Source organism: Parasteatoda tepidariorum, chromosome 3 (genome assembly GCF_043381705.1).
Source record: "Parasteatoda tepidariorum isolate YZ-2023 chromosome 3, CAS_Ptep_4.0, whole genome shotgun sequence".
Classification (NCBI taxonomy): domain Eukaryota; kingdom Metazoa; phylum Arthropoda; class Arachnida; order Araneae; family Theridiidae; genus Parasteatoda; species Parasteatoda tepidariorum.
The window spans coordinates 83,494,726-83,522,193 of NC_092206.1; the positions used below are offsets into that span (position 1 = coordinate 83,494,726).

The 27,468-nt window shown below is 28.6% G+C and overlaps 1 protein-coding gene across 1 annotated transcript; it reads right to left on the reverse strand.

Moving 5' to 3' along the window:
• Positions 1-1,844: 1,844 nt before the first annotated feature.
• On the reverse strand, positions 1,845-26,170 carry LOC107456051 (protein SSUH2 homolog). Its single transcript, XM_071179257.1, has 13 exons — positions 25,659-26,170; positions 21,538-21,591; positions 17,118-17,184; positions 14,976-15,105; positions 13,377-13,437; positions 11,998-12,185; positions 9,741-9,931; positions 8,821-8,917; positions 6,603-6,607; positions 5,377-5,469; positions 3,454-3,556; positions 3,134-3,238; positions 1,845-2,526 (listed from the first exon to the last, which is right to left on the reverse strand). The coding sequence occupies exons 1-13, from the start codon at positions 25,690-25,692 to the stop codon at positions 2,383-2,385; spliced, it is 1,272 nt and encodes a 423-aa protein (XP_071035358.1). The 5' UTR covers positions 25,693-26,170; the 3' UTR covers positions 1,845-2,382.
• Positions 26,171-27,468: the final 1,298 nt, after the last annotated feature.

A 27,468-nucleotide genomic window follows, 5' to 3' on the forward strand; every position in this document is an offset into this window, starting at 1 on the left:
TCACTAAATATCATAAACAGCAAATGTAACCTATCATCTTTGGAATAATGCTTGCATAAGTCAAGTAACAGAAGAAAAGTTATCAACACTTTTTACTTGCAATGTATGAAAAAACAATTTCTAATATTACATTGTAAGAAATTCTAGATCCAACTACGGTAAAAACGGTTGGATTTTACGGTGCAGCATCCGTAAAATCCGCTTTCACACCGTTATTTTATAGAAATATTTATTTAACTACAGTGATTCAGTGATTTTTCAGTAAATATTGCTGTTCTGTTTTAAAATTACGGTATATAGTTTTTTTTGTTCAGTAAAATTTTGCGCTAAAATAGTTTTTACGTTATAAACTTCTGGCACCCTGAATGCCTGTAGTTTTTACCGTAATTTAAAAATGAATTTTTTGCCATACTACATGAATCTTAAGTATATCTTATTTCTAGCAAATTATTAAAATCCTCTTACATTTAGTCCAATGTTAGGGACTAAAAATGTTATACAATTTTTTTTTTTGTTTTCTGAATTCATGAAAAATATTGTGCAAATTTTTGATCTATTTAATAGAGAGAAAGCGTATATCTATTACAAAGCTTAATCTAAGTAAATCTAAGTACCGAATCATTATGCAATTTTATTCTATTCAACAAAATTTATTACATAATTTACTAATAAATCGATTTCAATATTATATGAGAATAATACTGAAATATGCTTAATATTTTATGAGAGATTTCTCTATATATATTACAGAGAGACTAACGAAAACTAAGCAAACATTATCTAGCATCATGCTATTTGTAAATTTAATATCATAATTAACTAAAGAATCGATTTCTTTACGAGATAACGAAATACTTAAAACTATAAGACGCAATGGTAGAACACTTAAAATTACGAGACACAATGAAAAAACATTCAATACTTTTTTATAATTATTTTATTTTCTATACTATGTTCGTGGTTTAAACTTACAATTCAACATTACAAACTCAAAAACTTACAATTGAAACCAAATAGACATATTAAAACTGATCAAAATTGTTTTATGAACAGTCAAAATATCATATTCTAAAGATCATATCTTAGAAACATCATATTAAGATAATTAAAAAAAATCTAAGGAATTTTTGCAGCTATCAAACTTTTTTCTGTACACATGTTGTGAAACATTTTACAGTTGTAACATGTGATGATACATTGAAACACTGATGCACATGTTGTTAGATTTTAACATGAAAACACATATGATAATATTTGTGGTGTATTGGTTAGGGTAAAAAGAAGTATTTTAACGATTGATTTCAAAATGCACCTAGTTCCAAGAAATTTTTATATTGCATATTTTTACATTTCGTGCATTTCAGCTAAATTCTAAAATAAAATTTTTAAATATCTGGTTTCGCTTGGATCATTGGAAATTTCATACAAAATTTTATCACACCCATTAGTATCATTTTAGATACATGCCATTTTAATTCCCCTGTTTTATAGAAAATTACTCATTTGTTTTAGTATTTCAATAAAAATATTTTTTTCTGCTTTACTATAAGTATAATTATAATATTTGTTTTGTAAATTTTATGTTATTGCATATTCTTACATTTTTTAATGCCAGAAATATTATAAAATATTTACTCATTACGTATTCATCAAATTATTATGATATTGAAAAGTATATAAATCATTCAATACCTTAAAAGGGCTAAACCAGTAAACTAGTAATTGAATTGTTTCATTATAAATTTATTCGTTGTTAATGTATAAAGTAATTAAAGAAAATTAGTTATGAAAATAATATTATTTATATTGATTATAATTTCATTACATTCCGTTTAGATTTTTTTTTAATTTAGGATCATTAATGAGACATTCAATATTTAAATATGCATGCAAAATTTTTTTAATGCATTGTACTATTAGTGTGAGTTGAATGCAGTTACTTATGTTTCAACCTTTTTTTTTAAAAAAAAAATTACTTTATAAACCATCACAACAAAAATTGGGATATAAAATATTCGAATTTTATAACAAAAAAATACTCAAAATTGATGAAGAAAGTTATTTTTTAATTTTATTTTATTCATTTATAGTAATTATTGAAAAGTAAATTTTCTATTTGTCAGTTGCTTTAATTTCCTATTCATTAATATAGAGGGCAGCATCATAGCAGTGCTGAAATTTTTTTACTGAAGCTGACTTTAATGAAATTATTAATTCCATCAAAGTAAAAACTTGTTCTTGATGAAAGTAATATCGGTAATTTTATTTATTATTTCGATTTTATTTATTAAGAAAAATATTTTTTTCAAAGTCTAGTACCTATTGTTTAAGTTTCTTTATAGCTAAGAAACATTGTTTATGTACATACATAATTCTATTAAATTAGAAACAAGTACAGCAGCAGCATTTCTGCGGATATTTTTCAAAATATACTTTGTTCTGGAATCCAAACACATAGAATTCACCTTCTCGATCTTTCCAAGAATAATTTGCAATGGTTAAAGGAACCGCTCTCAAAGTTTGTTTCTGTAATCAAAAGAAAAATTTTAATCGCCATAAACGACAAATTTTACAATAAAATATTCTTTTAATACGCCATTTTGCAATAAAATATTCTTTTGATCATTAAAAAAGTTTGTGAAAAAGTTTATTTTCTTTAACCTATTGAAGCTCTACCAGGTTATAAAACCATATAGACCTTGTATGTACAGACCTTAACCTATATCTCATTCGTCAGAAACGAATTATAAATTTCCTTTTATTTATACGCCATCAACAATAAATTTTACAATAAAATATTCTTTTATTACGTTAGGCTTAAGGGAAGATGGGCGGGATCGAAAACATCAAAACATCTATAATTGCTCAAAACTAAGAGGATATGAAAAGTAATTGGTAGAAACACATTGAAGTTGTATCTGAAAATCAAACTTTCAGGTATTATCAATTCCGACTTCTTCGATAATTATTCATCATATTTTGATAATGTTTTTTTAAACACTATATATTCTTCGCGATTCCTAGCTTTTATAATCGCGATCTCTTGTTTCGGTTTTGATAAAGATTCTAAAATTCTAATTCTAAAAATGAAGGACGCAAAACACCATGTTTATTAAATATAATAATGTTTTACCTGCATTCGAATAAGCTCATTGGGAAAAGAACATTGGTGCTGCATTAGTAACGTCTGTGACGCTTGGTTTACAGCAGGGTCTGGACAATGGTTGACAGGATAAACCTAAAAAAGAGGTATAGAAATACAAGAATTAGTATAAAATTGTAAGCCATTTTTTGTTCTAGGTATTTTTAAGTTGAAAAGCTATGGTAGTGCAATCGTTTAAAATTTTTAGATCTTTGTTGTAGCTTTTAACTTCATTGTTATTTATATTATTTTTAACATTATTTTTGCATTACATTAAAATTACAATAATAAAATAATAATCTAAAACATACTTTTGTCTGTTGCTCTTTAAATAACTCTCTTCCGCTAACTTCTAAAATCAGCTCTTTAGGTAACTTTGAAGTATCCGAAATAAAATCACTTGCATGGTTTTTCCTTAAATATTGAATATTATATCAATTTAGAAATTTCAATTACTAACATGTCACATAAATGTAACAACTATTTTGTATTAAGTAAATAATCTTATAAAAATTTAAGTGCATTGATAAAAGTTGTTAAAATTCAAAATAATACAATTTGATTGCAGAATGGTTAGCTTAAAATTTTTCTTTTATACAATCCCCGCACCCATATATGATATTAGAAAGAAAATAACTCGAAAAAAAATCATCTTGTAAGCCTTAGGTAAAGTTACTTTGAACTCATAACTCTCAATCGAGGAAATACAAACTAACCAGTAAAGTAATTTTTTTTATTTCTAGAAATATCCTAGATACTTATATACTTCAAATCAAATTACAACTAAAAATCAAAATGCAAAAATTAAAACAAAAATATTTATCTTTGGTTATTAAAAAAAGTGTTCTTTTCAAAAAAAATTTCAAAACAAATTTAAATTTTGACAACTGAACAATAAAATTATATTTTAAAGCAATTCTTTGATTACCAATAAATAAAACAAAAATATTTTAAACAAAGCGAACAAAGTTCTTATTCTTCTATTAGTTATAAATGTCTATTATCTTTTCTATGGAATGTCTATAATCTTGTCTATGTTAATGTCTATGTCTATGAAATGACTATGTTATAAATGTCTATTATCTTTTCTATCTTTTCTATGAAAATGAAACTTAGAATAGAATGTGAAAATCAACGCTTTTAGTGTCTATATCAAAGTAGCTAAGCAAGAACAATTCTAAAACCGCAGAAAAATTGTTCATTTTATTAAATTTTCAAAATACAAGTATTTCATTTTTTTTCAACAACATACACCATTTAAATAAATCTCTTGCAATAAAATCCATTTTATATCAACACTTTGAAAATTATACTAAAAAAATTGAAGATCTATTTTGTGTGTAACATCATTTACCAAAATCATCTAAATGAAAACTGTATGAAGATTAAGGGGGAAAGAACAGTTTATGTCCATAAAAGTTAATTCTGAATTTTTGATTCAACCACTCAATACCCATTTTTCCGTTCATGTTCACTGTGTAATATCTCACAATCAGAACCTATTTGATTTATCAAAGCTTAATTTTCTTCAAAATATAATCGATGGAACCAAAAAAGTGACAGAAATCTTTATTTGCTCGTATCTTCTTATTCAAATAATATCAAATTTTCGCAACCATCAGTTCTCTTTTCTTACTAACAGTGTTTGTCAACACAAGAACAGTTAGATTAGAGACATAAATTACATCCATGCCGGGAGCGGGATTCGATTCCGGGATCCTTCTGGTACAAAGACAACCCCTTGACCACCATACAACCAGTCTGCTTGATTCGCCACTTTATTTTCGATTGTCTAGTCTACATTCTAGTTTCGCCATTCTAGTTGACAATTTCCCACAATGAACTATTAAGAGCTTTCAAGTTGAGGAAGCATTTTCTCATATATTTGAGAGTTCGCGTTTCGCCACAAATCACGTGATTTCGTAACGAAATTATTCTCAAATTTAATGAAATTCAGATCAAAGATTGCTGAATCGTCAAAAGTAAGAGATATATTTCTAAGAGCGTGCAACAATTTAAAATTAATTATTTAAAGCACTGCCCGATTAGTGATTGGCGACTGATCAGGTACAGTTATTGCTTGATTATTTTCTGGCATGGATTAGAGTAAACATTTTCAATTCATTACATTTCTCAATTCAAAAAGATCGAATAACATATAAGAAAATTAAAAATGATGAGAAAACAATAAAATCAATGACAGTGTAAAGGCAAATTAAAATATAAAATCATACCAAGTAACAATTAACATGAGGAAATGTTTCAGCTTCCCTTTGCCTTTACAAGTATGGCACTTCACTTGCCCAGTACCTATACAATTGCTGCACCTAACAATAATTTTTTTAAAAATTTAACTACATATAATTTGAAAAAAATGTGTTTTAAATATGCCTAAGTATTGGGTTAGAAACTAAGTTCTCCCAAATTTTTCTTTAAATTTTAACATTCCACATTTCAGAATATGGTTTTGTACTAATGTTTTATATCACTAAAAAAATGTTTTGTTTCACCGGAATCAATGTTTTATTTATAAGTGGCGTAAATTAATGTTAATTTTTAAATCATTAAATTGGAATGTCAAGTTGAGAAAAATTTGAGAATTTTCGACCTATTTTCCTTGCTTTTAATCAAAGTTCTGTGAAAACTTAATCTCTTAATCAGTGCTTTTAATCAAAGTGTCTCAGAGGGGAGCGTTTGCCTTCCAATGAGGTGAACTAGTTTCGAATCCCAGTCATTGCTGGTCGATACGAATTCCGTACCCGGCTGGCACCGACCACAGTGCTGTAGGTAAAATGGAGCATGGGTTCGAGTCCTCTTTCCGTCATGCTAACTTTCAAAGGTTTCTGTGGTTTTTCTCTCCGTGCAACGCAAATGCGGGTTAGTTCCATCAAACAGTCCTCCACGAAGGCAAATTTCTCCCTTCAAAATTACAAGGCTACGCAGTTGAACATTAGTAGTCGTAAACCATAAAAATTAGGTCGGTTGTTCAACGACGATTATTAAATAAAGAAAATCAAAGTTCTAAACCTGTTAAAGCTGCTCGTGACAATTGTGGTCAGTGGGGAAAATGCCATAGATTAAAAAAACCGCTACTGACTGATATGCCAAGTTTCAAAATGGAAATTTTGGATTTCAATGTCGCACAACATTCAGGTGTCTAGTTGTGCGAATGAACCAACTTTTGTGCAATTCCGCTTCAAATGATAACGGTGGGAACTGGCAGGGAGAATCAAATGTTCCCACACTTTAAGTTTAAAAAATGAATAAATAAAAAATGCAATGGGAAGTTAGTTGCTTCCCCAATATTATTATGTTCGTAGAGAAGCGTTTATCAACTCAACTCCTCCCGCCTGAAAATAGTTCAACGTTAAACCATAATGTTATTGCTTTGTACCCTAATAAGTTGATCAATCAGGGTAAGTTCCCTTTCAAGTTTCAGATGTACTACATTGTGGTTTACCACCGCTGAAAAAATTTAGATCTGGAATTTTCAACAGTGAACAATGTAAAGCAAGTATCGTTAATTTTATCTGACAAAATAAACAAAAAGCATCTGACTTAACTATATTTTTGACAAATAATATTTAATTTACATAAATCTTAAAGTTATTAGAACTATAAAACTATCGCAAAATAATTCAGAATTCCATTTGAAAGCAAAACAATATAAATTATCACTGTCACATTAAACTTTCACATAATAATTTCGCATAAAGTTATCACATATGATTTTAAAAATTAAGCAAGTGTGATGTAAAGTGGTTTTCATAATATCAGAAAATATTCTTAAGAATTCCACATTTAGTAAACAACTTGATAAAATGTACATGAGGTACATTTTTTTTTATTAAAAAAGCGATGATCAGGTGTCGTCTGGTAGAGAATTTTTGAATCGCTTCTTCTTATATTTAGTCGCCCGATGGCCGATGGCCACTAATAATTTTGGCCTATATCAAGCAAAATATTTTGTTAATTGAGCTGAAATACTCTTGAATAATGCAACGTTTAGAACCCACATCTTCCTACTTACCAAAGGCAAAATTATTCTGTTCATTTATTGAGTAAAATATTTTATCAAAAATGTAAAGGGACTCTCTAAATAACTATCAAAATTTTAAATTCGGAATAAATTTTAAAAAAAATATATATCTTTTTATTTCCTACGCACTGTAAGAAATCAGTCAGAATAAATGGTTAAATAACACTTTATTTAAATGTTGTTTTACCATATTCAAAGAAAGCAGTCAAATAACCATAGATATGAGAGTATTCAAAAAATTAACCGTGGCAAAAACCGTTTACTAACTGTTTTCATCTAATACAATTAAACAACCAAAATTTTCTCGCACCAACTAAGCCCATTTAAGAGCAAGAATCTGAGAAACTGTCACAGCTAACATTATGGGATGATTCATGTGACACACTTGAAATACACGCCATCTCAGATTTTCTTCAAAAAATTACCAGTTGTTATATTCAAAAGACAAAATCTAAAATTTTTTGTCCCAAAGTTGAGTTGTTAATTTTTTATGGACCCCCAAAGTTCAGAGCGTTGCAGGAAAATTTCAGCGTCTATGCACTACATAGAAATTGCAATGATCCACAGCTCTTAGCGCAAACAAAGTGCCTCCAAGTAATTTAAATATCTGAAAAGTAAGGAGGTTGAACTTTGTAAAATGGGTGAAAAGTTTGTGGCAAGTTGTTGCCACAAGGTCCCTGAAGGTCGTAAAAAGAAGCGTTTTTGCTGTTTTTTTCAATTTTCAACGACTAACTACAGCTTGCGCCTTCTAGTTACCACAGTAAATAATATGTCATTTGAAAGATATACAAAAATACTTTAAAAAATTATTTATATAATTGAGGCATATTTAATGCGCTCTTAATTATTTGAAGTTGAAACTTCAAAATTTTCAAATTTTACCTATATTTTAACTGTCATAACTTTTTGCGGCATAAATATATTGAAATAATTTTTTTACCTTTAATTTACTCCATTATTTGTCTATCCTAAGAAGTAAAATTTATTGAGGCATGTAGCTTTAAAAAAATTTAAAAAATTTTTTAACATACCATGTTTTGGTATTTTCTTTCTCGAAGCAATTTGCTCAAACACTTTACTTTCTATATACATGTCACCATAAAAACCGATATTTTTAACAATTTATTGTATATAATCTTGTTGGTTATCCATTTAAAATAATATTTTATTATCATTGACACTTACAATTTGTATAAAACTGAAATACATAACGGTAATGCTGTAAAACATTTGTTTTGTAGTTACAAAATACATGTGAATTATTTATTTAATAGTTCCTTGTATAACAGTTGTATAAGACCAAAGAAGATGGCGCTTCGATGTGCAGTGTCAATGTTATCACACATCGACCATTATCGGCCATTTAAACTTTTAAGCTTCTCTCTGGCGTAGAAATTTCATCTTGAATAAATCATTTCCACAGTCTTCTAGAATTTCTCCTCTGTGAAATCCTCTGTCATACATTACTGCATAAAATGAATGAGGATGAAGTTCACTGTCCTTTTCTTCAAAAATTTTGATATTATGCCTAATATTCTCTCTGAAAATCCCAAAATTTATTGAAATGCTATATTATATTTTTTAAGAAATTGTTAACTGTTGAAAACATTAAATAAAAGAAATGAAAAACATAACATACCTCATTTTCTTCCGTTGCAACTACTAAAAGATGGCCTTCATATTCATTTTCATCTTCTTTCACAGTATCAAAATCTATACCTTTTCCTTTTATTCTGCTGAAAAAAGAAATCACTTGTTCATTCGTAAGATATTCTTCTGGGCAAAATGTTTTCTTTGCATCTACTGTAACACGCCTCATCATCTTGACAAGATTCTGTGCAGTGAATTTTATTACCTGTTTCATCTCCTTTATAAAAACATTGCTGTAGAAACTGTTTTTGATTTTGATTCAGATGCGTGATTTTTCTTTTTGGTTTCAGTGCCGATCCCAGTTGTGATACGATAGTTGAGAAGTTTTCATTTCTATTAGATGTGCCAGCAATTAAAAGAAAAAAAATTAATAGTTTGGAAGCCTCTTTTTTTTTTTTTTTTTTTTTTTTTTTTTTTTTTTTTTTTTTTTTTTTTTTTTTTTTNTTTTTTTTTTTTTTTTTGTTACTGTCTTAATTTTTTTTAACAGACATTTTTTAGCTTTGTCCTCTCCTGATAGTGATTCTGGAATAGATGTTCTCCTCTTGCTATATGCAAAGACAATTCATCTGCAGTTTCAAATGTAAAAGTACAGTTGTCTTCAGAACAAAATATGAAGTTAACAGACTTACGGCTAAGAGAAATCGATTTATGATTTTGATTTTTGTCTAACTTTTGTTTTGTGCTGAATCGGATTACTGTTTGAATGCTACAATTAAATTTTATGTTGTTATAAGGAACTCTTTTTCCTGGACCAATTTCAAAATATTTTGATCTACCGTTAGATTCAAGTTTTATATTGTTAGATTCAAATATCATTCGATTCATGTTTCATAAATATCATTAGATTCATAATTCATATATATCATTAGATTCAAATTTAACAGAATGGTATGACTGTATTTCATGTACCTTAACACTTTCGACTGAGCCTTTTCTTTATTGATTTCTATAACTGATACTTTAGTCTTTTTCATTCTTCCTTTAAAAATGAGTGTATCATACACGTCTTTAGCTGATGTTACATCATGACCATCACATAAATATGTTCTAATAAACATTTTAGCAATTGCATTCTCTCGATCAGCTTGATCTTTACAACTCTGGGGTTCATTTTAGTCATGCCTAAGTATTTTTATTCCCAAGTTCGCCATCAGATACCGGCTTTCGCCGCATATATTGCCAGAATAACAGCCTGCATTGTCAGTCTTCATGTGTAGTATCTTCATGCTTTGAAAATCTACCGTAAACTGCTTTAAGGTAACACAGGGCTATCATTTTTAACTTTTTTGATTTTTAACCTATTTATATGAAATTTTCACTATAGTTTAATCTTATTATTCTAAAAATAATCAGCAAGTGTCATTTAAATATCTTGGTAAATTTAATTTTTTTTNCGAATATTTTGATTTATTAACCAGAATGGGATACCTGCAAATGACGTCTCTGTATCCTGATTGGTTGCTGAAACGTGGCATTTGTTTACGCTAGAAACTGTTCTGTCCATTTTGTTTCCAGTAAATCAAGCCCCTCAAGTATCAATTCCCTTAAGTGATATATTCTATATTCTTACACAAAGATTCTTTCACAGAGATATCAATTCTTTCACTATATATTTTTCACTTAACACAAAGAGAGGCATGAAGCCTCGTAGGACATAAACTAACTAATTATGCATCGAAGTTGCCCCACAAAACAAAAATATATCACGGTTACTATACAATACTCAGATAATAAATCTAAGTTAAATATGTTGACAAGAAAAAGTTATATTTCAACAAATATGATGTACGATATCGTGCTGCATTTAATTAATTTCAAATTAATTAACATTCTAACTTATGTGGCTCAACTTTAATACGCCATTTTGCTTATGAGCGATCAGCTAAAGCTGCCGTCATAAGTCACATGTGTGGGTATCTGTGATTTTCTTCTTTTTGAAATGCTAGTACCCAAATATGTTTTTTTTCTTCATAAATGTCTGTACGAAACAGCACAGTTAGTTTTAGTCAGAATTTATATGTCCGCGAAATATCGTTATGAAAGCAAAATGCCATGGAGGGTACAAAAATGGATTATTTGTTAAAAAATATTTAAGTTCAATTCATACTGAAATAATTATTTTTGAAATGTTGGTACCAAAATAATCATTGTCGCATTGTAAGTAATGTATGTAATATAAGTAAGCAATTTTCCTTTTTTTTTCTTTAAATGAGCGTATTGAATTTATTTATTTGTTGCAAGACACGGTACCACATTTATATATGTCTCTCTACATTTTTAGAAAATAAGTAATATTCCACCACTGCTAATATAAAATGTCATGTATAAAATGTGTGTTTAAGCAGCACATTCTACGAACATTAAGTGTAGCTATGAAAATAAGACCGTTTTTACACTACCAAATTCTCGCTTGGGAAATGTGTGTGTGAATGTTTTTTTTAAAAAATCGCATGGGGATAATCATGAAAATTCAATGTTGCTACACATGCTTACAATACACAAACGTCATACAAAAAGTGAAAAGGCGTTAATGTAATTCATTCAGCTTTTCAGTTTACAGATTCGGTTCAAGAAATGACATAGTTTTTTTCTGTGTTTCTTTTTCTTGATATTAATAGTAACAATGAGATAGTAACAATTATTTTGAAAGGGAAAGTATATTTTTTGTTGCTATTTATAGAGAGCAGAGATTTTAACAGTGATTTTAAAAGGGAAAGTAGATTTTTTGTTACTATTACTATTGTTTTGATAGCAGTGAATGTAACAGTCATTTTCAAAGGGAAAAAATATTTTTGCTGCTATTTATAGATAGCAGAAATAGATAGTAGTTATCAAAAATAGGAAAGTATATTTTTATTTCGATTTATAAGTAGCAAAGATTGTAACACTCATTTTAAAAGGGAAAGTATATTTTTTGTTGCTATTTATAGACAGCAGAGATTGTAACAGTCAATTTTAAAAGGAAAAAATGTACCTAGAAAATATAAAATGAATTATCCTTTAATTAAACTAAAAAATATATAACTATACAGACTTCAACTCAAATGCGTCATTAAAAATTTCATAGTACTTCATTTAAATTTCTGATCTCTGATGCCTAAAACACACTCTTTTTTCTGAAATACTGAGTTTAAACTAATTTTAGGAATTTAAAGATTCCACTTACTCCCCCGATTCCGTTGCAAACGTCGCATCGTATCTTGCAATTGCCAACGCAATTCCAACAATCTTTTACGTATGCTGTGTGAGGAACTTCGAATGTTCTTTTGTTGTCCATGAACAATCCTGGAATAGTGACTGGAATGTCCCATGGGCTAGGAGGAGTACCATTTTCTGGACCATCGATGACTTGACCTATTTTTTTTTTATTAAACCTGATCACAAATAGTTTTTATCAACATAATTATTCGATACACTGTAATAAATAGATACTCGATTATTACGAAACATTCTTAGTTTTTGACAAAACCCTTTCCTGGTACCTCCGAGCGAAAATTTCGTCAATATGACGAAATTACTAACGTCACTTCCTTAAGGAAACGAATTTCGTCCAACTTACAGAAATATTTCGCCATTTTATTTCGTTCCAAAAAATAGTAGTGCTTAATGTATCTAACTTTTTTTAAACATTCGCTTTAACGTTGGAACCATATAGATGGCAAGACACAACAAGGACAGACAGATAAATTGTAGCCATGCCCGATGAGAGATTCGAACTTTAGATCTTCCTAGTACAAAACCAACTTTTAAACCACCGATCGCCGGAATTCGTAAGTTTATTTCGATTGTCTAGTCTTTATTCTAGTTTCATCATTCCGGTGAACAACCTTCCACAATGCTCTAAGAAGAGGTTTTGAATTGAGGAAGCATTTTCGTCATACACTTGAGTGTTTGCGTTTCGTCATAAATCACGTGATTTCGTGACGAAATGTTTCTCAAAATTAACGAAATACTGCTCAAGAATTGCTGGATAGTCAAAAGTAAGAGTTTTATTTCTGAAAGTATACTCAGTTCCTATTATCATCTCCATATTAATTACCCTTTAGAAATAATATTGCTTATTTATGCGATTAGAATTAGGAATAAAAAAAATTTTATTTGTCGTTATTTAGAAAGTTGACCGCAATATCCGCTTCGTAACAGAAAATTACATCAAACAATGTGACTTCAGACTTTATAATAACCTAGTTAACATAATAGTTTAAAGTTGATAGCTGCAAATATTGCTTTATATACATTTTTCTCATAATATTTTAAAATTATTAATGAAGAATTAGCGTAGTCTATAATACTTTATAATGTTTGAATTAAAATGAAAACGTACTTTATTACTAAAAACACAATCAGTCCAGTCTCATTTCATTCAATTTCACTTATAAACTTTTTTTGTGATAAGATCTTTCGGTGAAAAGGTTTAAAACCATTAGTTTAGATCGAAAATTTCTTATTTAATTGCGCAATTTAACAATTTGCGAATTTAGTTAAGTAATTTAACTATGAACAAATAATAAGAATATTTTCAATTCTAAGTGAAAGATACATTACCTAAATACGGAGTAGTTCTTTTTGCTGTTTCTCTTTTTTCACCAAAAGATTCCAATTTGTACTGGAACATAAAATTTATTTTACTATAATGCTTATAATGTTTGAATATTTCAGAAACTAAGTGAATGAAAAGTTGATTGAATGTATAAATACTTAAATTAAATAGTATTCTCTCCCAATTTTACAATTTGAAAGTTAAGTGGTCAAGTGTTTGGAAAAATGATCAAAATGAGTTGAAAGATAAACTGTTAGAATTTTCATTCTTGAATTACGGCAAAATAATCAGCAACAGCCTGTTTATCTGATTAACCGTAACGTTTATAGTTAGGAACACTCTTTACTGTTATAGTTTTGAAACCGTTTACTACTGGTACGATTAAAAATCATGAATACAAAACTTTGTGGTTTTGTAACGATTTACAACTAGCAGAGATTCTAAACCCTAAAAATAAAAATTAAACTTACATTAAAGCTCTGTGGGTGCCGCACCTTTCATGGATGAATGGTAGTTCCGTATTCTAATAGACCAGAGCCACCGATTAAAGAATGTAGGGCACTGTAAAATCTTTATGTATTAAGGGAATGGAAGAAATATTGTGAAAACAACACTTGGATTTGAACCCCTGCCCCACGTTATAAAGCCATGTTGTTCCGTGGAGATAGATACGCACTGTAGCTGAGAAGATTAATCGACAAATCTCATGACCGGTTTTAGAGTGGTTCTAATCCCATTGTTGATAATACAATAATTCTTTCAATACGTGAAGAGTATTCAGTGTCCTGCACTCTACAATCTATTGCCCTGAACTAAAAGCATACGAAACTATCATTCATACATAACTAGAGGAGCATCCACAGAGCTCCACTGTCTGTTTAAGTCTAATTTTATGGTTTAAAAGCCTTGCTGCTTGTAAATGGTATCAGAACCGTATAGCTTTGTGTTTTTTAACCGCATCAGTTTTAAACTGTCTCCAAATCGTAAAGCAAAAATTGTTCCTAACCAGAAACTTTATGGTTAATTGGATGGACTGACTGCTACCAGTTATTTTACCACAGCCGGTTATTTTACTGTAGAGTGAAAGATAGAGTGATGGAAATATATTTAAACAACATAAATGAACTCTGTAATTGCTCTAAAACCTAAAAATTATTTTCCCTATTTCAACTGACACTGACGTGTATGGAGTTTTAATTTAAAATTTAAAATGGGGCTTTGAAATCCCGATTGCCGGTTCGTTTTGTATTTAGAGTGTTTATGCAGAACTTTTTAAAATTACATTTCTATAATGAAAGTTTATTTTGCCCTTCATGAAGTCTAGTCAAAGTTTAAAGCTATACATATGCTTATTTTTTCAAAGAAAACTGATAAAGAAATAGTATTCTCTGAAAATTACATTTTTGGTGAGAAGCTACATGCTCTCAAACGTTAGGAGAGATAAATTAACGTCTCAAAAGATAAAGTGTTAAAGTATAGTCGATAAAGGACACAAAAATAAAATTATTAACATAAATAAAACGTAGAATTTAAGTCTTCAAAGTTATAAATGAAGATAAGGGAGCAACTATTAAAAAAATAATTCTTTGATTTTTTTTACTTACATGGTAGGTGCATCCATTATTTACACTTGAAATGATCGTCTCTCTGACAAATTTCTTGCCATAACAACAGTTATTCGAGGCATACTGAAGACACGCGTCTCTCACTTCTTCAGCTGTAAGTGAACCTAAACTACAGCAAAAAAATTTTGACTTGAACGCTTGATTTACCAGATCATTGTTTTCACCAGACAAATTTTTTCAACCTGATCATTTTAAACCAGACAAATTTAGCGAAAGTATTTCTGATTATATTCTTACGTATAATTAAAGATTCTGATTAAATTATGACCTATCCAAATAATATATTACTTTCTGAGTAAATCGTTTACTGTATTTATATATTTTCATAGTTATTAAAATATTTATGTAGTTCATAAATTATTAGTTTAAAAATTTAGTTATTTAATATTTTTATTTGTTTATAAATGTCATAGTTTAGATAATATAGGTCAATATTCTATGACATAAATGTCATAGAATATTGCTACAAATGGTAAAATCAGAACTCAATCCAATGCATCAGGTCACTCAATGTAGTGTTATACACACCTAGCGCAAAGAGATTTTGAAATACCAAAACAATACAAGAACTCAAAACACAGAACACTCAATACACAATTGAGAGCTTAAAAAATAGCATAAATGTTTAGAAGGAAAGGAGCTGTGTACTCAGAATCCCTGCCCACCCAATACAATAGGCAAACATCTCTATGCTGTACAGGATGGACAAGGAAAGTTTATTATTCCTTGGATCTGTATTAACAAGTGAGACATAAGGCTGCTAGTTAATGTGCCTATTCTGTTCGACTACACTCTCAGAAATAAAACTCTCACTTATAACTAACTATTCGGCAATCTCTGAGCTGTATTTCGTTATTTTTGAGAATCATTTCGTCAAAAAATCAAATGATTTGTGATGAAACGCGAATTCTCAAATATATGACGAAAAAATTTCCTCAACTCGGAACCTCATCACAGTGCATTGTGTGAGATTTTTTAACTCGAATGACGAAACTTAAATGAAGAGTACACGATCAAAACTAGATCAGTCGACCGGACTGTATGGTTGTCAAGATTTGCCTCATATCAGGAGGAACCCGGGTTCGAATCCCGTTACGGGTATGGATGTAATTTATCTCTCTGTTCCATCTATCCTTGTGTTGATGGAGTGACTGTAATCTACTTTTATGGTGACAACGAAAAAGTACTATTGTCGCCCGTTAAATATGAGGCACTGCAAGTGCCTCATTGTATTTTTTTTTTCTTGATGAAAAATTTAATAGAAAGACGAAATATTTCTTTGCTTTTGACAAAATTCATTTCCTGGAAAAAGTGGGGATATTTATTTTGACAAACAAAAGTGGGGATATTACACTTTGACAAAATATTCTCAGGGAATGGTTTCGTCAAGAAAGAAGAAGTCGTAAAATTTGAGTATCCGTTTTTACAGTCAAAGCAATCGTGTGCTGTATCTAGTTTGAGATTTTTCAGAGCCTCTTTCATGACATTTTATTTCACCTTTTGCAGGTAGCAATGATGTGAATATGGCATGGCAAATTTTATTTTGATTTTACGCTGTGATTTATATTAGCAGATTTATACAAATAGATTTATGCTAATAATGTGTCAGCTGATTCAATGAAATATTAACAAATTGCACTCATGCGATGGGTCAGAAACACCTGAAATCTCAAAAATAGCCACACAAAAAATTGATTTAAAAAACAGAATATTAGAAATTACAGTTTGATGTGCATTAATTAGGATACCAGATAAATTTATATTCACCAACTATTGAAATTAGTAATGAAGCTCGTTAATAGAAGACGCTGTTGACTGAAAAAATTTTACACCAATTACTTCTGCTTCATACCTGATTTCTCTAAAATAAATATTCGCATAGACATCTTTATTTTCAAGCTGCGTAACATTGTTAATGCAAGCCGTAGTTATTTTGAGTCAAAAAATTATTCATATTTACTCAGTTAAAAGCGCCATCTATTGAAGAACTTTGTAATGTTTTTTGTGCATATAAAATCAGGTTTCTTAAGCAAAAAACATGGAGATTTCTTTTGAGGAAACATGGATATTTTAATATAGTAAATTATTAAAAAATAATAATTGTAGAAAAATTATACTCACTTTATAAGAGGTGGTCGCTCTGTACATATTTGTTCCAAACTTTGATTGGAAGGTGGACATACAACCACTAAAGAACACAGTAAATATTACGAATAAGAATGCGTATTAGTGAATAATGTAGTTAGCAAAATCTAGTTGAATATTATTTTAAGGAAACCGTCTTTATACTATAAAACTTCCTAAACGAGTATTACAACAAGAACAGAGTTTTTTTTTTTTTGTATATTTCAAAAGAATGATCTCTTATAAAGTATAAGTTTGTTCTAAAAGTGATTTCGTTTTTCCCAATAAAGGACTTAAAATTTTTCTCATACCCAATATTACGTTCGATATTTTGACAGCTGATATAACAAGACTTGTTGTGTTCGTCTAATTTCAGTTCAAATATCTAGACTAATCGGAGGTTTCACTCAAAGAGAAAAAGGCAGATTTTATCCATAGGAAAGGTATAGTGATTCAGCAAGATCAAAGCCCATGCGAAACTTTTACAGGTTGTTTCATATGTACTATTTCATCCACCATATTTTCAGTATTTTTTGCACCTTCGAATCATGACTGTCTCAACTTTATACGAATATATTTAGGCGTCAAAGACTTGATTTTCAATCAGGACATCAAAAATATCTTNCGCGTCTCTCACTTCTTCAGCTGTAAGTGAACCTAAACTACAGCAAAAAAATTTTGACTTGAACGCTTGATTTACCAGATCATTGTTTTCACCAGACAAATTTTTTCAACCTGATCATTTTAAACCAGACAAATTTAGCGAAAGTATTTCTGATTATATTCTTACGTATAATTAAAGATTCTGATTAAATTATGACCTATCCAAATAATATATTACTTTCTGAGTAAATCGTTTACTGTATTTATATATTTTCATAGTTATTAAAATATTTATGTAGTTCATAAATTATTAGTTTAAAAATTTAGTTATTTAATATTTTTATTTGTTTATAAATGTCATAGTTTAGATAATATAGGTCAATATTCTATGACATAAATGTCATAGAATATTGCTACAAATGGTAAAATCAGAACTCAATCCAATGCATCAGGTCACTCAATGTAGTGTTATACACACCTAGCGCAAAGAGATTTTGAAATACCAAAACAATACAAGAACTCAAAACACAGAACACTCAATACACAATTGAGAGCTTAAAAAATAGCATAAATGTTTAGAAGGAAAGGAGCTGTGTACTCAGAATCCCTGCCCACCCAATACAATAGGCAAACATCTCTATGCTGTACAGGATGGACAAGGAAAGTTTATTATTCCTTGGATCTGTATTAACAAGTGAGACATAAGGCTGCTAGTTAATGTGCCTATTCTGTTCGACTACACTCTCAGAAATAAAACTCTCACTTATAACTAACTATTCGGCAATCTCTGAGCTGTATTTCGTTATTTTTGAGAATCATTTCGTCAAAAAATCAAATGATTTGTGATGAAACGCGAATTCTCAAATATATGACGAAAAAATTTCCTCAACGCGGAACTTCATCACAGTGCATTGTGGGAGATTTTTTAACTCGAATGAAACTAAAATGAGGACTACACGATCAAAACTAGAACAGTGACATCAGCCGACCGAACTGTATGGTTGTCAAGATTTGCCTCATATCAGGAAGAACCCAGATTCGAATCCCGCTACGCGTATGGATATAATTTATCTCTTTGTTCCATCTATCTTTGTGTTGATGGAGTGACGGTAATTTACTTTTATGGTGACAACGAAAAAGTACCATTGCCACCCGTTAGATATGAGGCACTACAAGTGTCTCATTGTTTCTCTTTTTCTCGATGAAAAGTTAAATAGAATAACGAAATATTTCTTTACCTTTGACAAAATTCATTTCCTTGAAAAAGTAGCGACAGTTATGTCGTCACTTTTACAAAATGTTCGCTAGGAGCATACACCAGTAATGGTTTCGTCAAAAAGAAGAAAGTTTCTTAAAATTTGAGTATAATTTTTAATAGTTTAAGTTATTGTGTGCTGTACCTAATTTGACATTTTTCGGATCCTCTTCGCTTGCCATTTTATTTCCCCTTTAGTGCGTAGCGATGACGTGAATATGATAAATTTTATTTTGAGTTTACGTTGTGATTTATGTTAATAGATTTTCGTGTCGGCTGATTCAAAGAAACATTAACGAATTTCACCCATGCAATAGGTCAAAAACCTCTAAAATCTCAAAAATAGCCAAAAAAGTTGAAATAAAATTGATTTAAAAAACAGAAGATTAGAAATTACTGTTTGATGTGCGTTACTGAGGATACCAGATAAATTTATATTCACCAACTATTAAAATTAGTAATGAAGCTAGTTAGCAGACGATGCTGTTGACAGAAAAAAGTGTACATCAATTACTTCTGCTTTATACCTGATTTCTAGACAAAAAAAAATATTTGCATAGATGCCTGCTACTTTCAAACTACGCAACATTGTTATTACAAGCGGTAGTTATTTTGAATTAAAAAAACCGCTCATATTAACTTAGTTAAAAGCGCCATCTATTGAAGAACATTGTAATGCTTTTTGTGCAAATAAATTCTGGTTTCCTAAGCAAACCTTAACATTTTCTCTCCTCGTCTGCCTTTCATTATTATCATTTATTTTTTTAATCGACGTTCAGTTTGGGGAAACATGGAGATTTTAATATGGTAAATTATTAAAAAATAATAATTGTAGAAAAATTATACTCACTTTATAAGAGGTGGTCGCTCTGTACATATTTGTTCCAAATTTTGATTGGAAGGTGGACATACAATCACTAAAGAACACAATAAATATTACGAATAAGAATGTGTATTAGTGAATTATATAGTTAGCGAAATCTAGTTGAATAATATTTTAAGGAAACTGTCCTTATACTATAAAACTTCCTAAACGAGTATTACAACATTAAACAGTCTTTCTTTTGTATATTTCGAAAGAATGATCTCTTATAAAGTATAAGTTTGTTTTAAAAGTGATTTCGTTTTTCCCAATAAAGGACTTAACATTTTTCTCATACCCAACATTACGTTCGACATTTTGACAGCTGATATGACAAGGCTTGTTGTGTTCGTCTAATTTCAGTTCAAATATCTAGACTAATCAAAGGTTTCACTCAAAGAGAAAAGGGCAGATTTTATCCATAGGAAAGGTATAGTGTTTCAGCAAGATCAAAGCCCATGCAAACCTTTTACAGGTTGTTTCATATGTACTATTTCATCCACCATATTTTCAGTATTTTTTATACCTTCGAATCATGACTGTCTCAACTTTATACGAATATATTTAGGCGTCAAAGACTTGATTTTCAATCAGGACATCAAAAATATCTTATATTAGTCTTTTTATTTCAAACTCTTATGATCATTGAAGCATATAGCTTTCAGAAAGATAGCAAAAGATATGGGATAAAAATTGAGCATATTATTGAATAAGTTATTTATATGCTTTAAGACGAATGGTTTTTTTTCACAAAGAAAAAATTGGTTTCAAATAATCCAATAAAAGTTTGAAGCATTGTTGATTTTCATCATTAAACCATACTGTGACCAACGTTCATGATTTGATTTAAGTTACTCGTATATTTTTTGCGTTCAAAGATTAAAAGAGAAAATTTTTTATTCAATTATTGTCAATAATCTCTTCGAATGATATTAAATTGAAAATAGCTTCGATAATCTTAAAAATATCTATGCATTTTTAATCACATCTATGCATTTTAAATCATGTTTATCACATTAACAGCAATCTGAATGCATTTTAAATCATGTTTATCACATAAACAGCAATCTGAATGCATTTTGAAGTTAAGTAGTTTTCAATTCCGACCTACTTAGAATCGTATTCATGATTATAGTTCAATTTAAGAAAATAAATCTCAACTTAACATCCAATTTAATGTGTGATATAATTCAAATAGTATAATTCTTTGAAAATTTCAATATTAAGATTAATTTTTAGACCGAATATCCTGCACGTTTCATGTAATACATTTACTTGACAAAATTACACTGTCAGATTTATAGTTTCAATTATTTTAATGTATGTTCCCTGATCCATTAAATTGGTGTAAATTTGCCTTAACATTGATAAAGTGTTAAATTAAATCATATTTCTGTTCAACTTGTATAATAGTAACGTGATATCTAGTTTAAAATGTACGATAAAATGGTTCAAATCAACTCCATATTAAGATTATAAAAAATTTGAATGATCTCAAGATTCAACAAAACCAATATTTTTAGCAGAATATAGAATGAAGCTAAAAAAAGTTATTGTATGAATCAACATAATCCAATTATCTGTAAATAAATATAATAACTAAATTTAGGAAATATGAATATGAGATTATTTATTGGACACAGTATTAATGCAAACGAAAGTTAATTCAAATAAAGCTAATATATAATAATACTTACCTTCCTCTGGTTGATAACAAGGATTTGTGGCACAAGTATTTAGATCTGATGAGTCTAAAATAGATTTTGTTCGAAACATTATATAGCATACATTTACTTAAATTCTATTTTTTCTCTTCCTATAGAAATTACAAAGAAAATTTCTTCCTATTTCATATAGGAGGAGGTTGCTATGGTATGACCATTTACTTTTAGCAAATGCATCTGATTAATGCAATTATTACCTTCCAATCTCTATATAGGCATGGGTACTTTAACTGTAAAATGCATTGGAAAAATAAAAATAAGTGCCATAGGCTTAATGAAAGATAACACATTTCATGTCATTGGATCCGGGAGTTGCTGCAAATAAACAGGTAGCATTTTTATTTCTTAGCAAATTATCACCCTAATACAAGTCAGTAAAATGCTTAAAATATTATGAGTCTATTATGAGTCTAGAATGTTACAGTGTAAAAAATTCCGTTCGAATTTACTACGAAAATTACTTGCACATTGATTGCAGCATCCGCAAAATCTATTTTGGCGTAATATCCAATCATACAGCAAGATTTAACAGTTATATTTACTTAATTATAGCGATTCAGTGATTTCACAGTAAGTATTAGTGTAAAAACTATGGTATGTCAACTGTATGGGTATATCAGACATTTTTGTGGTGTGAAACTTTGTGGTAACTTGCGCTTTTACCGGTACTTTTTACCTTTGATCAAGAAATTGTTACAGTGTAACTAATTACGCCAAATAATCTCAATAATCCCGAATGAGATTTTTAATGAGTGCACTGTGTGCAAAAAATACCATCCTAAATAACTTATGATCTAATGACCAGATCCTCACGTTCCAGGACTCAATCTTAATGGTTCAGGGGGGTGACCTCAGAAATGCTAATTAATTAGTGCAGACGAAATTTTAAAGCTATAAAATAAAACACAAAAACGTACTTTCTCTGAAAAAACATAACTTTAAGCATATTTTTAATTTATTCAGATTTATGATCTACAAAGTATAGGGGATAGCCGCAATCTGGCAACAATAGTTTTGTCAGAAGAGCTGCTTCAATTTTAGATTCCTCTTATGTTAATTTTAATTTTCGTGTATTTTGCCAGATCTTGAGAATTTTTTAAGCGAATTGAAAAATTTTTGCCCACAATGGCGAAATTCAGTTAGCCAAAGATAATTCCATGCAAAATATTAATTTTGTTAAATATTTATCATTCTATTCATGAATAGTAGAAAAAAATTTACATAATTTCAATGAATTCAATTTTAAAAACAAAATACGAAATTTGAGTGAAATTCGACTTTTTCAAAATTCGATTTCTCAGGAACTGTTCTACCGATTTCTCCCAAATTTCGTATTTTGCTATTTAAAGCAACATTCTTTGAAATTATGTTAAAATTTATGCCCTTAATATTCAAAAATTTTTCAACTATTCGTAAATAAAATAATAAAAAAAATAATAAATATTTACTAAATGTCATATTTAGCAAGGAATTATCTTTGGATAAACGAATTTTACAATTGTTTGCAAGAATATTGTTTTAATTCGCTTACAAACTTCTAGAGGTTTGGTGAAATACGTAAAAAATTAAATTAACATTGGGATCCAAAATTTGGGCCTCTCTCCTGACAAAACTATTTCACCCAAATTTTATATTTTACCACTTTAGACTCCATATTTCCCAGTTTGCGGCTGTCCCCTATGTTTTGGGTATTAGAATGATTTCATAACTTAAAATATCATTTGCACTAATTAATTAGCATATTTAAGATCACCCCCTTTAGCCATAAGATTGTGTCCTAGAATGTGAAGATCCGATCATAAGATTGAAAGTTAATCAGGCTGGTCCATTGATTTTTTTGGGCTCTTTACATCAATCTAGACGAAATAAATATTATTATTTTCTAATTTATATTTAATTACTTCTGATATGCTTTTAGTAATTCAGATGCAATATCATTATTTTTCCCAACTCGTAAAATATAAATTTGAAGAATGTTATTTACACATTCATAACAACTGAGTTGAAGAAAATTTACAATCCGTGTGCAATGTATTCGTAAATTCAGGTTCAACGAAGTAAACAATCATTAATAACAATGATTAAGCATAGTTTTAAATATTATTAGAAACATTTTAAAATACTATTTGCGTCTTTCTATTATTCATAATTTGGTTATATTGAAACATAGGAAAAATGTGTACAAAAATTCCTACTTCTATCAACAAGAACTCAGTTTATATTTGAATTAAATTAATTCACGCTCAATATGACATCTTTTTACTTCATAAACTTTATCAATGAGTCGACGGGTAGTACTTGCTTCCAATGACTACAAAACAATAATCAATGAAGCATCCAGCCCAATGATAACATGACTTCCCCTATGTTTACTTCAGCATTTCTTCAGTAAGAGTTAAGAATAAGTGAAGCAAAATTTAGTTAGAAAGATACAACGAAAATAAATAAATCATAGCAATAAGCAAAAGCAAATGTCACTAAAATCATACATATAAGTATTCATACTATAATATACTACAGCATATTTCATAATATAATTTATTTCCCAGTTTAGTATATTTCATACTATAATCATTGTTAATTGAAAGCTAAAGACTGTGTGAATAGCTTATTGAAACATCATTTCAAAATAATATAAATTTAAACTAGTTTAAAGCTACTTTCGCTGAGTACGATAAAAACATTATATTGTTTGTAAATATTTACATTACCTTCTCCTAAATTTACTTCACCCTTTTTTGGTAAGAAAAGATAAGTTATTCAAACTTCAAGTTGAACGATGAGAGAAAAACAAATACAAATACTTTGCACTTAAAAATGATACAAATCATACTGAAATCATGCATATAAATACAACGTAGTGTATTGTATACATGTGATTGGTTACACAGTTCTATAAGTATTGTTAACTAATAAGCTAAACAATATAATTAACTCATGAAAGCATCATTTCGTATAAAAATAAATATAATTTAGTTAAATGCAACTTATGTAGAATATGATAAAAGCATTATTTTGTAAAGAAAATAAATTATATTTCTTTTCTTTAACTCTACTAAACTTTTCAAGAGTTTATAAATTAATCAAAATTCATTTTGAACGATGCGGAGAAAATAAATACTTTTAACTAATAAATTATACTAAAATCATGTTAATATAACAAAGTGTATTGTGTACAAATTGTTTGATTTAGAGCTCTATAAGTATTGCTAATTAATAGGCTAAACAATGCGATTAACTCAAGAAAAACTCATCTCAGAGAAAAATGAATAGTAATTTAAAACCTACATGCGTAGGATATGATAAAAACATTATTTTTTAAATAAATTTTTTTCATTTCTATCATGAATCTTGCGTTTGGATTTTTTTCATTTCATTCATCTATCAATATTATAAAAAAATTACTCTTAAGTAATTTTTACTTGATTTTTTGTCATAGATTATAAATATACAAAATATTATTAAAAGGCAGAATGTTCCTTTATATTTTTATATTTCGTTCTATCTAATTTTTTTCAAATTGTCAACTTAAAAATTCCTTAGCATCAAAAAAATAAATTATAATGCACGTTTTTACTTTTTTTTTCATAAAAAAACTATAAAAAAATAGATAATTTATGAAAACAAACTGAAGCCATAGTACTATTTTTGATAAAAAATTAAAACACACAAAATTTGCAGAGACAAAAAAATTCTATGTTTGATATGAGAATGTAAAATATTATGAATTATACTATAATGCTGTGACAATTTATGATGACGCCATCGCACAATGATAAAAAAAATTCAGAAATAAAACACTAATAACATATGACAAAAAATAAACTTTGATAAATTACTAATATTATTTTAAAAGATGCAAGTTTTTTGAAACAAAATCATTTATAATAAAGACGATGCAATTTTAATATTAACAATAATCTATTAATAATATTCTAAAAATTAACTGATTAATTAATAAGTTAATTATAATCTCTTGTTCATAAATGATTTAAACTGTAACTCCCATATTTAATTTATTTCGACTTCAAAACTTTTTAAAATCTTTCAGTTTCTAAATATGAGTTTATCAGATTAAATATAGTAAAACTTACCTATATCAGGAAGAAAATCCAGCGTTTTTGACATTATTAAGTAGTGATTAAAATATTCTTTAGCAAATGAATCTTTAGTTTATTTTAAAAAAATGACAAAAGGTGGCAGTTATCACTACTTTTGTGCACTGATATAATCATTTAAGAAAATTTTTTTCGTCAATCATATCTTACTTGCGTCGCATAATCAAAAATATCAGGATATTTTTATCGATACGGGTAGTGGAAATTAAATATCCAGTTATTGTATCCTTTGTTTGTTCTTTGATAAAAATAAGAAAGGCGTTGTTGCTTGTTTCGCCAATTTCTTCTAGTTTATAAACGCGTTTTAAAAGAATTAAAAATTTTTACCAATTTTCAGAAGCTGTGGTCCTACACATTTATCTTTTTAACCTAGCCCACTTTTTTCATACTATGCAAATTACTAATTGCTATGTATAGATTGTATGACGCTTTAGAATTAAAAAATAATTATATTTACATTCCTAAAACGTCAATTACTCTAATCACCTATAAAAATCTCAAACAGTCTGATTTTTAAAACTGATTCAGAATTATTTTATTCTCTGACAAGTTCAAAGTTAACGATTATCATGTTTACAGATTTTTAATAAACAAGCATCGGTTGCTGTCAATAGATATCATGTTTATGTTTTTTAACCAAACCGAAAACTTATTATAAATTAAAATTAAATAAAAGCGAAACTATATTTTAATATTTTTTTCTCTTTAAGTTAATTTATTTTGTAATTTATGCTATGAGAAAAAAAATTGTGGTTAAAACTAACAGAATATTATAAAATTTACTGTATTTCTAGCTCTCTGATCTCATCAATATGTATGGTAGTTTTTATCGATTCGTTTTGGTAATGGCTGTTGATAAAATGAACAGTAAAATACTATTTTATTACCATCTGCTTTTAAGTAAAAGGGGTAATTTCAAGTGACACTTTAGATTTAGAGCTTGTCATAAAAATCATTTTTTCGGTTAAATTTTCTTCTAACTTTTGTATTTTTACTAAAATGTGTGCTAATAACAATTATAATTTTTAAAATTATAATTTTGAAAACCAGAATTTCCAGTTAACCATTACCATACGAACGGAATAATTACCAAATGACTGGTTTAAAAAGATAGAAATAAACTGGTTAGACTTTCATAATCTGAAATATGCTTGTTTGCTTTTTTACCATACCATAAATATCTTTACAGTACTGTAATTTTACCAAAATATGTGTTTTTCTTTTGGTTAACTGACAAAGTTTTTATTTGCTTAGTTACAACCTTTTAAGTCCAGGATATTTTAGATAATGCAGAAGGAAAAAAACCATTTTATTTTGAGGCATTTACTTCAACTAAATCACTTAATATTAGCACTTTAAGAGGGAATGTAAGCAAACATTTCACAGACGTAATCATTAAAATGTGTTTTTTTTAAATTTTCCATACATATTTTTACTGAATAAGTTTAAAATGACAAGAATTTAACTTAATAATAATTTTAAACAAAAATAAGGATTTTTGTCCCTAAACCTTTATTGCTCACTTTCAAATATTGTTTCTAATATTAGAATTCAATGTTTTGAGTTCTAAGAAATATTTCCTAGATGCACTTCCTTATTTTGAACTGTTTCTTCGTATGCTTCTGAACAGGTCATAGTAGGGAATCTCCTCTAGCCGCGTATGACGACCAAGCATCGGCTTCAATGTAATTTTATTCTTGATGATATGCTCTAACACTCCTAAAAGTTTGTCGCTATATTTTTGCGTTCCCCTGATATATATAACGCTTTTAAATTTCTGCATTTT